This window comes from Bison bison, unplaced genomic scaffold, assembly GCF_000754665.1.
Source record: "Bison bison bison isolate TAMUID 2011002044 unplaced genomic scaffold, Bison_UMD1.0 scf7180017864151, whole genome shotgun sequence".
Classification (NCBI taxonomy): domain Eukaryota; kingdom Metazoa; phylum Chordata; class Mammalia; order Artiodactyla; family Bovidae; genus Bison; species Bison bison.
This window is the reverse complement of record NW_011494723.1, coordinates 377283-391234: the sequence shown is the minus strand read 5'-3', so window position 1 is coordinate 391234 and position 13952 is coordinate 377283. Positions and strand designations below refer to the sequence as shown.

Genomic DNA, 13952 nt, shown 5'->3' with positions numbered 1-13952 from the left:
GAGGGGACATATGCATAATTATGACCAATTTGTATTGTTGTACTGCAGAAACCAACACACCATGGTAAAGCAATTTTCCTCCAATTAAAAACTAAATTCAAAAATTAGCTATCTCTATCTCCTCTTTTCTCTCTTTCTTCGCCACTCTCTCTCCCCTTCTTCTCTCCCTCTCTCTCTTCTGAAGGAAGCCAGTTGCCAATATCCACATGGCTGAGCCATCTTGGGAGAACTTTCCCAAATCTGAAGACATCATAGGTCTAGCCCACATCTTAATAGCAACAACAGAGAGTCCCTGAGACAAAACCACTCAGCTAAGCTGCTCCCAAATCTCTAAACACAGAAACTATGACATAACAAATGTTCATTGTTTTAAGCCACCAAGTTTTGGGATTACTTGTTACACAGTAATAGATAACCAAAATACATGAGATACAATCCTAGAGCAGAGGTTACAAATTGGAAGAACAGATCCTAATTCAGTCTACAAATATATTTTCCTCAGCTCATAATGGTAGATTATTTTCCATGAGCTAAAATTTTTAAATCATTAAATTTCACTTAGAAATCTAGATTTCCAATCTCTCTCAAATTTAGAAGATCCAGCAACACAAAGGCTTACATCCCCATCTGGCAGCCTTCTGCTGTAAAAGACACGCACCCTCCTGAGCTCCCAACAGCCCCCACCAACCTCTGTTCATCGCCACACTGACACCAGCAGCATGGCTATTCCACTATTTCTCTTCAAGCAGAATAATATTTCTCAGTTTCTATATCTCTATCAAAATTAGGAAACAAAAGATATACTGAAAGGGCTTTGCATCTTAAGAGATCTAGGAGACCATTTATTTCCTGGTGGGAGTGAAGAATATTCCTGCATGCCTAATATGTCACCAATGTATGTCTGTCAAACACACAATTTAGGATCCTATTTTTCCTTCCTCCAGTAGCTTTGCTCATTGTTGTCAACAGACTGTCCCCGGTAGGCAAGTGAGTTTGTTACTCTGGCTTCTTCATATGGGGCTAGGATAAAGCAAATGAGTTTGCTGGATCTGGCTCTTCAGCAGCTTAAAGGTAGCTGCCAACATTACACCTTTCCTCTCATATGACTTGTTTTGCAAAGAACCTTGCTGAGATCATTGTATCTATTCAATCTTTCTCTGGTGTTGTACTTATAGTAATTGTTTGGCATGAGCTGCTTAATGCTGGCTCAAGTTGAGTCTGAAAACCCCATACTGACTAGTCAGAAATAATCCCAAGTGCAACTCCTGCATGCATGTTAAGTGGCTTCAGTCGTGTCCAGCTCTTTGTGACCCCAGGGACTACAGCCCACCAGGCTCCTCTGTCCATGGGATTCTCCAGGCAAGAATACTGGAGGGGGTTGCCATGCCCTCCTCCAGGGGATCTTCCTGACCCAGAGGCCAAACCCATGTCTCACGTCTCCCGAGCACAGCTCCTACTTAAATGCATACTTTTCACTATCACAAACAATTCTAGAAAATAAACATTGAACTAGAACAAGGGGCTTCCCAGGTGGTGCTGGTGGTAAAGAACCCACCTGCCAATGCAGGAGACATAAGAGATGAGGGTTCAATCCCTGGGTTGGGAAGATCCCCTGGAGAAGGACATGACAACCCACTCCCGTATTCTTGCCTGAAGAAATCCCATGGACAGAGGAGCCTGGAGAGCTACAGTTCATGGGATCATAAAGAGCTGGACACGACTGAAGCAACTTAGCAGCAGCAGCAGCAGCGCAAGAGACAGCAAACAGGCCAAATCCAGCCCACTGCCAGCTTTTATACATAAAGCTTTATTGAAATCCAACCACACATTCATTTACATACTGTCTGTGGCTGCTTTTACACCACACTAGCTGAGCTAAGCAGTTATGAAAGAGACCTCATGACCTACAAGCCTAAAACGGTTACTATCTAGCTAGCCCCTGAAAGAGAAGGATGAAATACAAAGATTTTGGCAGTTAAGAAACCAAGTCCCCATCGTGCTACAGAGGAACACACACGGGGGAAATAAAGTTGCCGTGTCTCTCCAGAATGTTTGCCCTATTATTCATAGTACCTCCAAAGCTTTCTTCATCTTACAAACGGACGTAAGCAGAACGGGTTTCAGGTTGAAAAGGAACTCACTGTGGCTAGTTTCTGAACATCTTCATCCGATGCTCCCAGAGATGCCAGGCCTATTTCCTGTGAAAACTGAGCAAACTTAGGGTCCGCAAGCAGAGGGACATGTCCCAGCAGCTCATGACACGTGTCTCTGACAAGAAAAACAGCACAGAGAAATGTTAGATGAGTTAAATGATCACCAGTAGAAAAAGACCTAAATTCTAAATATAACTTTGTTACTGTAATTAGTTACTGTTACTAAGTTTTACCAATCTGAAGATTTTTTTTTATCACATTTTAAGAACTGAAATCCATATGCATCCTACAACAAATGGCATCTTAAATTATATGATATACAGTACTTTAATATTTTGCTATTAATATTAAAATCCACTATTTTCAAGTAGTAGATATTTGGCAGGAGTAGATCCTTGGCATTTTGTCATATGCCAAGCATGTGTTGAGTGTTTTGTTACATACATTGTCTCTTTTAATATTCAGAAGAAACTTGAATTAAAGTAACTTAGAATGCAACATTCTATAGATCATGGGTGGGCAACCTGCAGCTGTTGGCCAAATCTAATCTACTGCCTATTTCTGTAAAGAAAGTTTTATTGGAACACAGCCATGCCTATTCATTGATGTATTGTGTACGGCTCTTTTTCACTAAAACAGCAGAGTTGAGTAGTTGTCACTGAGATCATTTGGCCCGCAAAGCCTGAAATGTTTACTAGCTGGCCCTTTCCTGAAAAAAAGGTTGACTCTTGCTACAAACAGTCATAAAGGCAAAATCTGAATCCAGCTTATCATGATTTCTAAGCTCTTGCTCTCAACCCTTAAGTCACACTGCATCTCATGGTACACTTTTCTGGCACTGGGAAAGAGCAGAGGATCATATTGTCATCAAGTGGCTCTTCTCATGGACAAAATGTTATGCCTGTAACACAAGCAACTTCCTGGAGCCCTCACATGGGAAGACCCCCGGTCCTCTGTCTTGTCCAGCCTGAACTGGGTCATAACAGAGGTTTAGAGCCTCTCATTTGCCTGGGCTTCCACTTGGAGCCACATGACCAGGGAAAGGCAGGTATGTGCTTCAGTGAAACAGTTTCCTGATACCAAACAACACTGCAATGCTTTCCCCTATGATTCTCTGCAAATGAGTCAAAAGGCAGACCATAGTTCATTTTCTTGACAAAACTAATGATCCAGGTAGTAATTGAAAGATGTTTCCTGATATTGCCTGGCCTTCTCTTAAGTGTTATTTCTTCACATAGATGCTACAACATTAATGCCAGGTACCTCCACCATTAATACAAGTATAAAGCAAGCCAGAGGGTTATGAGGTTGAGGCAAGGGAATGGTGGTCAAGGGGAGATGATGGATACCACCGTAAAACAGACAGCATTCCTCAGTCAAAAAACCTCATTCCCACAACTCAAACCACACGTCCAGCCCTGGCCAGCCACTTCCCAGATATATCAGGTTGAGAGGACAGCCAAACGAGAATGTGTAGACATGATACTAAAAGAAAATCCAAATTCTTTCCCCATCAACTATGTGCCAAGAGTCTCCCTTTTTGCACAGAAATTGGATTTGTGGAAAAGACTATGGCAGTTACTCTCCAATCACACTGCTTAAGGCAGACAGTCAGACTCATTGGACTTTAGTGCATAAGAGGCATTTAAATGTTATCAGAACCCCTCATTTTACCTGTCAAGAAGTTAGAGACAGAAGGAGCAAAGGAAGAAAGCTAACATAGAGTAGGCTCCTGTTATGTGCTGAGTACGGTGCTAAATGTTTTCATATCCCATTAGTAATTTCATCTTCACTTCCAAAGAAGTCTTATTAATGTGAGAAGAAGTCTTTCTAATGTGAGACCAGGGTAGGTCATGGTTACTGTGGCGGTGGATTTTTGGTGCAAAACTGGATTCACTTTTGAGCTTGTTAAATGCTTGATGAGGAGTCTTCTATTAATATCTGCCGACGTACCAATGGAGTCCAAACACTTATAGGTAGAAGGGAAAGTGAAAAGTAGCAGTTAAAAAAGAATGAAGGAAAATGTGAGTGATCCAAAGTCTTTAAGGAGTCAATTCTCTGTGGTAGAAAAGGAGCTATCACCTGGATTTCAAGTTAAGGTGTCATTATCAGAAAACTATAACTCACAGTCAAGAGTCTTTAATAGCATTACAATGATAAGGTAATCCAACCATACATAGAAGAAAAAAGAAATTGAAATTTGAAAGACAAAAAAATCATACAACACAGCAGAATAAATTATATTGTTTCATTAAGAATGAAAGCCTGAAGCCAGAAGTCTCGCAGATTTCCTAATGAAACATTCTGAATGCCTCGGCTCTGTTCTGAGCAGAAATGCTTGCTCTGTGTTTTGCTGGTTTGTACTTTCTTCACTGCTCAGTCTCCACATAGAGAGCCCTAGAAGACACTGCTGTTCAGATCAAGCGGAGATGTAGTTTACATAGTAACCCCACTTCTCACTGAGTCAAGGCTCTGAGCACCGAAATCTCAAGACCATAAATAGAGCTGTTACATTTTATGACTTTGGTGGAATATTCTCAGAAATAAACACTGGATTGGTCTCATTCCAGGCTCTTTGGCTAAGGCACATTGTATAGAGAAAGGAAACCTAAAGTGCCTGGAAACTCTTCAACCAGCAGAGAGAGATGTTTTACGTTGCTAATTAAAAAGTTGGTATTTTCTTTAGTTTCTCTGAGACCAAAGGACTTGGAAGCTGCATTGACTTCCGACTCAGAGGCTGAAAGAGGTTCCAGACTATTGGGAATGTGAGGGAGAAGGCTGAGCCTTCTCTCCAAACTTTGTATCAGTTAAGTTCTGGAGGGCTGATATCGTGCTATTTCACACTACTTTACAAAGCGCAATCCCTTTTATGTCCGGCAGCTGAAGTAGTTCATGGTCCCAACACTGGTTGTGTCATCCACAGCAGGATCCCTGAATATCTAATTATGAATGGGTTTCCGACGTGAGTTCATAACTATTGCCTGATCGCACCGCATCTCTCCTAAAACATTCAATTATCTGGCTATAATTGCACCTGTCAGCACATGCTGCCTTCAATCTCCACATCGGCAAACTTCTCTCTTTTCAACTCGGATCCCTTTGATGCATTTTCGCCTGAATAATGCTTCTCAGAGCCCTTTTCACAAAAGCACTCTGTTCGCTGGAAATATAGGAACTTTCAAAAGTGTTAACACTGTAAAACATCATGTCTCCTTTTGAAAAAGAGAAGAAGAAAAAGAAAAGCTAGAGCTGATATCAGACACTAAACTTTTTGCTGCTCTAAATTGGAATCTTCTCTGATAAGCCCTGTTAGGAGTCTAAAGCTTACAAAGGGACCTGGGCAAAACGCCGCCTGGGAATTCTTAAATCATTCTAAGGAAGTTGTGATCACTGCTGCTTGGGGAAAAAAAGATTCAAAACAAATCTAGCATTCTTCTCCGCTTATCAGTAGTTTTTCAAAGCTGACTCCTCCTGTCTGGTGTTGAACAACTTTTTATTTTTGCTGTAAATTAAAGCTTTTAGGAAGTGAGTGAGCATGCCGCATTTGCTTCCCATCCCCAATCAGCACATCTGTCTTTGAAACCCTATTTTGATAGGTTTTGTTTGTTCTAAATAACACAGAAGCCAACACTGCAGCTAAATCCTGAAGAGAAGGAAAGGAAGATGGGGGTGGGGGAGGGTCGCTTTGATGAAAAGAGCAGGAGGATGAGCTGGGAGCCAAAATAGTGTATTTTTTTTTTCTTTGGGCTTTCACACAACATTTGGTGGGTAAGTGCAAGTAATCCGGGATAACACACTGGGACACATTGAGGGAGGCGGAGGGGTGACTTTGTTTTCACTTCACTAAAGAGATAATAACAGGAACTAATTTGGTATTGAGGCAATTTTTCTCCGTTCTCATTTTAGAGCCACATACAGAGTTTCCGTAGTTTTAAAATAGCAGACTGTAAAATCTGGCCCAGATCAGAGTTTAGGCAGCTCTTATGATCACTCCCTCTTATGTCCCTGTCAGAGCACAGATATATTCATATGGGGCCCTCTTTTCATAAAGCTGAGCATCTGGATATTGCCCTTGCGGAAATCTTTCCTTTTTACCCCCTAGGAATCATTACTCTTCTTCACAACTATTCTTCTGAGACGGGCAAAAGATATTACAGTTAATTTTTTTTAATTTAGTTCAAGAAGCATTTATTGTAGAGCTATTAAATATCAAGTACTATGTTAGGAACTGAGGCTTAAAAATAAATAAGACAAAATCCTAGGATAACTCTTAGCAAAAGTCACCTCATGGTTCCATAAACAGCAAGTACTAACTTTCCTGATCCAGTAAAAAAAAAAATCTTTTCTAGTTCTTCAAGTAGCACAAAAGAGCTTCAGGGGAAATCTGTACTTATGTCTCCTGTTCCCCATCATCTTAAATATTTCTTATTTCCTGAATAAAAAGAGATTTATAACTCTTCCCCTGTCTGCTTCCTCTCCCCAAATTTTCACTAGATATTAAAGGAAGCAATGTAACATAATGGTTATCAGTTTATAATCTGGATTCAGAACAAGCCCATGCTGCACGTTCCTGTGATGACAAAGTGACTTAGAGCAGCGTGGGACAGGAGGGTTTCCTGCAATGACGGAAATATTCTGTATCTGCATCATCCATTACGGCAGCCACTTGTTACAGCTGACTATTGAACATCTTAAACGTGACCAGCACTACTGAGGAAATAAAAGCATGGTTCCATTTCATTTTAATTAATAAACTTAGACAGTCACATCTCTACCACATTGGACAGCACAGATGTATTGTTTTTTCATCTATAAACTGGAAGTTATCAGGGTCCTTATCTCCTGGAGTTCTTAGGTTTTGTCCTTTTTGAATCGATTTTATCACTTCAACAAGCAGCAGTAAGTTTCTCCAGGACAGAGGTCATGCCATGTTCATTTTTGGGTTCCTGGTGCGTAGGAAAGCTGGGCACATTTTAGATGTTCAGCAACTGCTTTCTGACCTTAACAGAATAAAGCAAAGATGGTGGGGCCCCATTGCACCACAGAGAGGTAAGCATATGTTACCCCAAGCATAGTTTTCCTAATCTCCAAGGTATCATAAGAGATCAGTGAAGTCCTTGGTTTTGCTATTTTCTAGTCAACTGTCCTGATGCTGAAGCTTTAATACTTTGGCCACCTGATGCAAAGAGCTGACTCATTGGAAAAGACCCTGAGGAAAAGACTGAGGGCAGGAGGAGAAGGGGACGACAGAGGATGAGATGGTTGGATGGCATCATCGACTCAATGGACATGCGTTTGAGAAACCTCTGGGAGATAGAAAACGATAGGGAAGCGTAGCATGCTGCAGTCCACGGGGTCACAAAGAGCTGGACATGACTTAGCAACCAAACAACAAGTTATGCATACATAGGGGAATGACCTGACTTCACTGATCTCTGGATTTACCATCTGTAAAATGGCAACAATCCTGCCTACCTCATAGCCACAGGCAGAATGACGCAAGCTGACAGAAGAAATGTCAGATGTCTTTTTCCTTCTTTCTTGTGGGGGCTTCTTTACCTGTTTCTCTACACGGTCGTGAAGAGGTACAACCAGTGAAGAGGTACAAGGTTACCTCTTCCTCGCCTAAAAGTCACTCACTTTGAATTTGTCCGAATGTGCAATCTTAAAAAGCAAATATTCCTTAAAAAAAATTTCCCAGATCTTCTCCATCTTCCACACCATACATAAATGAGCTTCTCCCCATGACCCAGCACCGAGGGAGTATGAATTGTGAGTCTGCTGTGGGTGCTTTATGAGTGCTAATTTTGGATGACACACACCACACAAGGAAGGCACACCTTGGTGGGGGTGGAGTGATGGGGAAAAAAGAAATTCTGCTTTGAATCTGCTAAAATATATACATTTCTACAACCGAAACCTTTACCCCAAAAAATCACTACCATTAATAGCCTAAGAGAACAACAGTGCTCTAGCAGGCACGCAGGCACAAGTTAGGTTTTAAAATGCACAGGTTTTAAATAATGTATAGGGTTGTGTGCGGTGGTGGTAGAGTTCATAGAATGTCTATTGTTAGAACGCTCAGAGCTTTTGAGACAAAAGGCTTGCATAAAGATTCCTAGGGCTTATTTTTGCTTTGAGGCACCTCACAAAACTAGACAAAATACAATGACTGAAAACTTGGGAGGCTGGGTCTAGGAACATGTCCTTATAACTAAGAGTGACTGGAATGTTTCAAAACACATCAGTCTCCACATGAATTTAAGAGGTGCCAAGGGAAGAGTGGACCTATTTGGTATAATCTATAAAGGCTTTTTCTCTGCAAAGATCAAAGCCTTACTTCATCAGCCCTCACACAGGGAGGTTAAGTGGTTTGCCAACAGTCACACTGAGAGCTGACGATGAGGCCTGGATTGCGGGCACGTTGTCCACAGGGCCTTCTGCCTCAGGATGTACACCGTACTCTCCCATCTGCAACACTGCTCTGGAGTGAGGCACTTCCCCTCCTGTTTCCTAGTGAAATAAAAGATGCCCCCCTCGATAAAGGGGTGGGCTAACTGGCCCTGTGAAGATAAAGGAGAGAGTGGGCTCCTGACACAGCTTGGCAGCTGGATCGTCACCGGATGGAACAGCATGGCACAAGACCATCCAGTAGACACAGCTAGGACTTCGGGTCCTGGCAAAGCAGGGCCGCCGGGTTAAAGAAAGTGCCACTCTCAACTATCTTATGTAAAATTTGTAATTGGAAAATCGAGAGAGAAACTACTCAACTTTAGGACACATACAAGTTTTGAGTTTTCTTATGGGCTTGTGTGCTAAGTCGCCTCAGTCATGTCCGGCTCTTGGTGACCCGGTGGACTGTAGTCCACCAGCTCCTCTGTCCATGGGATTCTCCAGGCAAGAATGCTGGAGTGGATTGCCATGCTTTCCTCCAGGGGATCTTCCTGACCCAGGGATCAAAGCCATGTCTCTTATGTCTCCTGACATAAGAAGCCGTATTGGCAGGTGGGTTCTTTAACACTAGTGCCCCCTCTTGTGGGGTTAGCTTAATACAGAATGGTGGTTATTCCCACAGATGCTGGCACTATCCCTGAGTTCAAATCCTGACTCCCCTACTTACCAGCTGTGTGACCTTGAACAAGTTACTTAACCTTTCTGTGCCTCAATTGCCTCATCCATACATTCAGAATAATAAAAGTAACTCAGAACTTACAGGGTTGTTTTGAGTACTGAGTTTATCCACTTACAATGCTTAAAATAGTGCCTGGCATATAATAGTTGATATAGACATGTTTGCTGTTAATAATAATATATATACACATATATATATATGTATATATATACATATATTTAATTGCTTCTGATGCTATTGTTTTTGAACTTATCTATGTTGGAGAATGGAAGGGGTGAAAATACTCCCAGGTTTTAGGGCCTCTAACATTCTACCTGACCCCGGGTGTGTGTTAGTTGCTCAGTCATGTCCAACTCTTTGCGACCCCATGAACTATAGCCCATCAGGCTCCTCTGTCCATAGAATTCTCCAGGCAGAACACTGGAGTGGGTTGCCATGCCCTCCTCCAGGGGATCTTCCTGACCCAGGGATCGAACCCAGGTCTCCCACATTGCAGGCAGATCCTTTACCATCTGAGCCACCAGGGAAACCCTGGGAATAGCCCAAACCAAATTTCTTCTGAGGGAGGAGATGGTTGCTAAGCTCAGAGTGTGAGCTCCTGGTTAAAACTCAGGAAAGGAAGGCCAGATGGGATCAGCTTTATGAGAACAAGCCATTCTCTGAGAATCACTGGAGCAATGCTGCTCTGCTATCCTGAACAGCAAAATGATGACAGAACTGTGGAGGGAGCCAGTTGGCAGGGCAGGAAGCTTGGCATCACACTTGGCAGAGATGAGGCTGATCTGTGGGGGAGGGCAATTTGAAGCTAAACAAGAGCTCACAGGGATGAAGGTTCAACCCTATAAAGCTCTGGCTCATCTTCCCAGCTCACCAGGAAGACCATGCCCAGACTTGACTTCAGCAAGCTCCAATATTAAAAACACCCAGGACAGTCAGGCCTTAAATCAGACAAACTCACAGACCCAGGATGTCTCAGAGGGAAAGGAGGGAAAGTTGGGAAAGGAAAGGTCCAGTGAAAGGAATCTGATCCAGAGAGGGGTAGTCAAGTTTCCTATCAATGTGAAAGCCTATGTCTTCAGCTGCTGATACCGTTAGTTAATAAATGAGGATTGATGTCTGAGACACAAGAACAGGAGATGAATGCCACCTGCCAGTGTGCCCGTGTTAGAGACGGTTCTGTTGTAACACACAAGGGCTAAGCACAAAGTTCACTGACTCGGCTTGGAAACCTCTAATTATTTCTAACCAGCGTTAGAAATAATTCACTTTTATTTTTCTTATAAAATTGAAACACAGCAGCAATTATAAGAAAAATCACCTGACTGCAAAACCTTTTTTAAACTTTAAAACAGTTATATTTTAAAATAACATTAATTGCCCCTGATATGTTCAACTGTGACAAGAAATATTTTTCTGAATGCAAATGTATTTAGCGATATTATGACAATACACGTTGCAGTGTGAGTCCATGGTGTCGTGAAGTATTTCCCAGCAGGGAAAGTTTGCTCTCTGATTTGAAAAGGGACACACGGGGAAAGAGCAGGACAGACTCACGTCAGCATGTGCTGAATCATCAGTCATCAACGCAGCCCTGAATGGGGACTCCCTGACTGAATAAGCTTATACTATGCTGTGCCAAGGATATTTTTGTTACTAGTACATTCAGCACAACATCTGAAAACAAAATAGAAGAAATCTTTTTAAATGTCTTCATTAAAACATTTTTGAAAGGGATTTCTGGTGCAAAAACTGCACTATTACTTTGGCAAGAACTCTACTGGAAAGACATACACTGTACTGGTTTGACCTCTAAGAACTGACATTGAAGAACGTATGTTATATTGAAGCATCAGGTTTTAGAAGGGGCCGGTGTTCTCCCTGAGCAAAGGAGAAGGGGTCAGAGTGCTGTGCTGTGGATCTGTGTTTCAACATTGCTCTGGGCAATAGTTTAGGTTTCTAACGTACAGAACCTTGAACTATCGGCCACCTCTGGTCTCCATCTAGAAATATAGATGGGTGAGTTTGGCCTACATTGGAGAAAACAAGACTAGATTATAATACTTTAGCAAATAGGACCTTCTTGGGACTTCCCGGTGGTCCAGTCATCAAGCATCCACCTTGCCAGGCAGGGGACACAGCTTTGATCCCTGGTTGGGGAACAAGATTCCACCTGCCATGGAACAACTAAGCCCTCGCAGGGCAACTACAGAGCCCGTGAGCCTCAAGAAAGATCTCACACGATGTAAAGATCCCACACAACAAGGCCAATTAAACATTTTGTAAAAAATAAAAAAAAAATAGGCCCTTCTTGCTTTACCCTCCTTCATTTCCTAGACCTCAGTCAGTCCACACAGCTTCTGAAGAAAAGCATGAGATATGGCCCCAGGAGAATATGGTTTTATTAAGCCATATTTCTCATTAAAGAGCTCTGCATTTCTGAGATGCCACTGGCCATCAGGACTGCAGATAAAATTGAAAACCATATAGACAAGTATACATGCACATGCATATTCAGTGAGTAAGAATTCAGCATCACCTGGCATAAAACTCAGTCAAGAACTGTTTCAACTATGAAGAACAGAAGCCACAGATCGCCTAAAAGGAAGTGACCGGGGAAGAAAAACCGAATGAACTAAAGCAGAGCTAGGAAGAAGGGGATACATACAACAGCTGAAAATCCAAAACACCTCTGAAAGCTGAGATCAGAGACGAGGCCAGGGCAAGCTCCCTCCCTCCAACTCGCTTCTCCCGGCAGTGTGCCCTTGACTTTCCTGCACTACATCTCCACCGCCCCTCCCCAGCAAGAATCTTCTAGAGACAAATCCAGAGATGCTCCTACTGTTCTGTCCACTCACTTCAAACATGGACAGCACTACCCAAGACTTTCCTGCACTGAACCTCCAGTGTCCCTCTCCAGCAAGAATCTTCTAGAAACAAATCCAGAGATGTTTCTAATGCTCTATCCACTCACTTAGATGTAGACAACATGTCCACACACAGGATAGTCCTGCAGGGACCTACACCAACACTTGCAGATACAACCTCAGAGCATCTCTTCTTTATGCCACATTTAAGACGTTCATAGAGAACTCAGAACACTTCACAGACTGACACTGTTTTTTAAAGGAGGGCAATGAGCTTTTCTGCCTTTAAGGTAAAACTAAATTCAGAGGTTTTTTAACCCTTCTTCTTAGCACCATGTAACACGCAGTTGGGTCTCCTTTTCTCTCTCTCTCTCTCTCTCTCTCTATCCCATTTTCATGAAGGGAAGATGGGAACAACCTTCACATTTCCTTTACCTCCACTCCTTCAGCTTCACAGTGAACAACCAGTTTTATCATTTGAAACAATGTACATTCTCAAAGCAAAATCAATGAACAGAACAGGCTGCCCGTCCTGGGTGTGATTTAGAGAGAAGACGCTTCCAAATGGTCCAAATGGGCTACCTTCAAAGCTTCAGCTGATGTTTAAGATTCCCCCATTAATGGTTCATGAGTTTACCTGAAGACACTTACTATATAAAAATGACTTATTGATGGAGGGGAGTCCAGCTACAGTTCCTGAAATCAGAGTGAAGCTGCGGGAGCGGGTGGAGGATCTGCAGCCCTGCAGGGGGAGGCGCTCTCAGCACACGGGGCACCGCCAGGCCTCCCCTGGGCCCCTCTCTCCACAGATCTCACATGGAGCCTGGCACTTTGCATGTGTCTCCCTAATCGGGCACCTCCTGGTAGCAGCAGCATTCACGGCTCCAGCCCACTTTGGCCTCAGTTTTCACTCTATACGCCAGGTTTGGGGATCCACTCCAAACTCAGTCTGGATCTTCTTGTTCCTCTGTTGCCTCTGCCAGCTGGCCTTGAGTTAATTACAGTCTGATGAAGGAGACTGACACATGAACAAATAATTACCATGCAGTGTTCTAAGTGCTAAAATAGAAGTAAGGCAAATGCTACAGGAATATGCAGTACTGCCTGGGAAAGTCTTCACACAAAAGGGTGCAATTGAGTTTTAATCCTGAGACTTAAAATGATCTCACAAGAATCATTCCAGGGTTAATGAACCACCTGTGCAAAGAGATGGAGGCAAGAGCCAGCAGGGCCCCAGGATGGTGAGAAGTCCAGTGTGGCTGGAGCATAAGGTTTCAGAAGGGGCAGAAAGAGAGACAGAAGATGTGATTTGATGATCTCAGACATTTTCCCCCTGAATGTAACAGGGAACCAACAGAGGTTAAACATGAGAATGCTATACTCACATTGGTGTTTTAGAAAGGGAACAAAGCCTACAGTAATTGTCAGACAGAGTAGCCATGTTAACACGACCTGTCAAATATCTCCTTCTCAAACAGTGGCTCCCACTGGGGAAGATGTTGCCCCCTGGGGACATTTGGCAATGTCCGGAGACAACTTCGGTTGTCACATCTGGCAGGGGTGGGAGCCTACGCTTGACATTTTAGAGGCAAGGGATGTTGCTAAACATTCTACAATACGCAGGACAGCCGCCTACAACAAAGTGTTATTCAGGTCAAAATATCAATACTGCCAAGGTTAAGAAACCCTGTTCTAAAAGATGATATGGCCAGAGGGTACAAGGTGACACAGCCCACAGGGACTCCTCAGAGAGGCAAAGAGGAGACCAGGAGATTGTGGGGCTTCTCACATTTTGTCCTGACC

The 13952-nt window shown here is 42.9% G+C and overlaps 1 protein-coding gene across 1 annotated transcript in view; it reads right to left on the bottom strand.

The window, feature by feature from the left end:
- TPH2 (tryptophan hydroxylase 2) overlaps positions 1 to 13952 on the bottom strand; it is a 102286-nt gene that overhangs the window by 44108 nt on the left and 44226 nt on the right. Inside the window, exon 8 of the mRNA XM_010840943.1 lies at positions 2142 to 2268. Coding sequence (XP_010839245.1) covers positions 2142 to 2268 — 127 coding nt within the window. The remainder of the gene's footprint in view (positions 1 to 2141; positions 2269 to 13952) is intronic.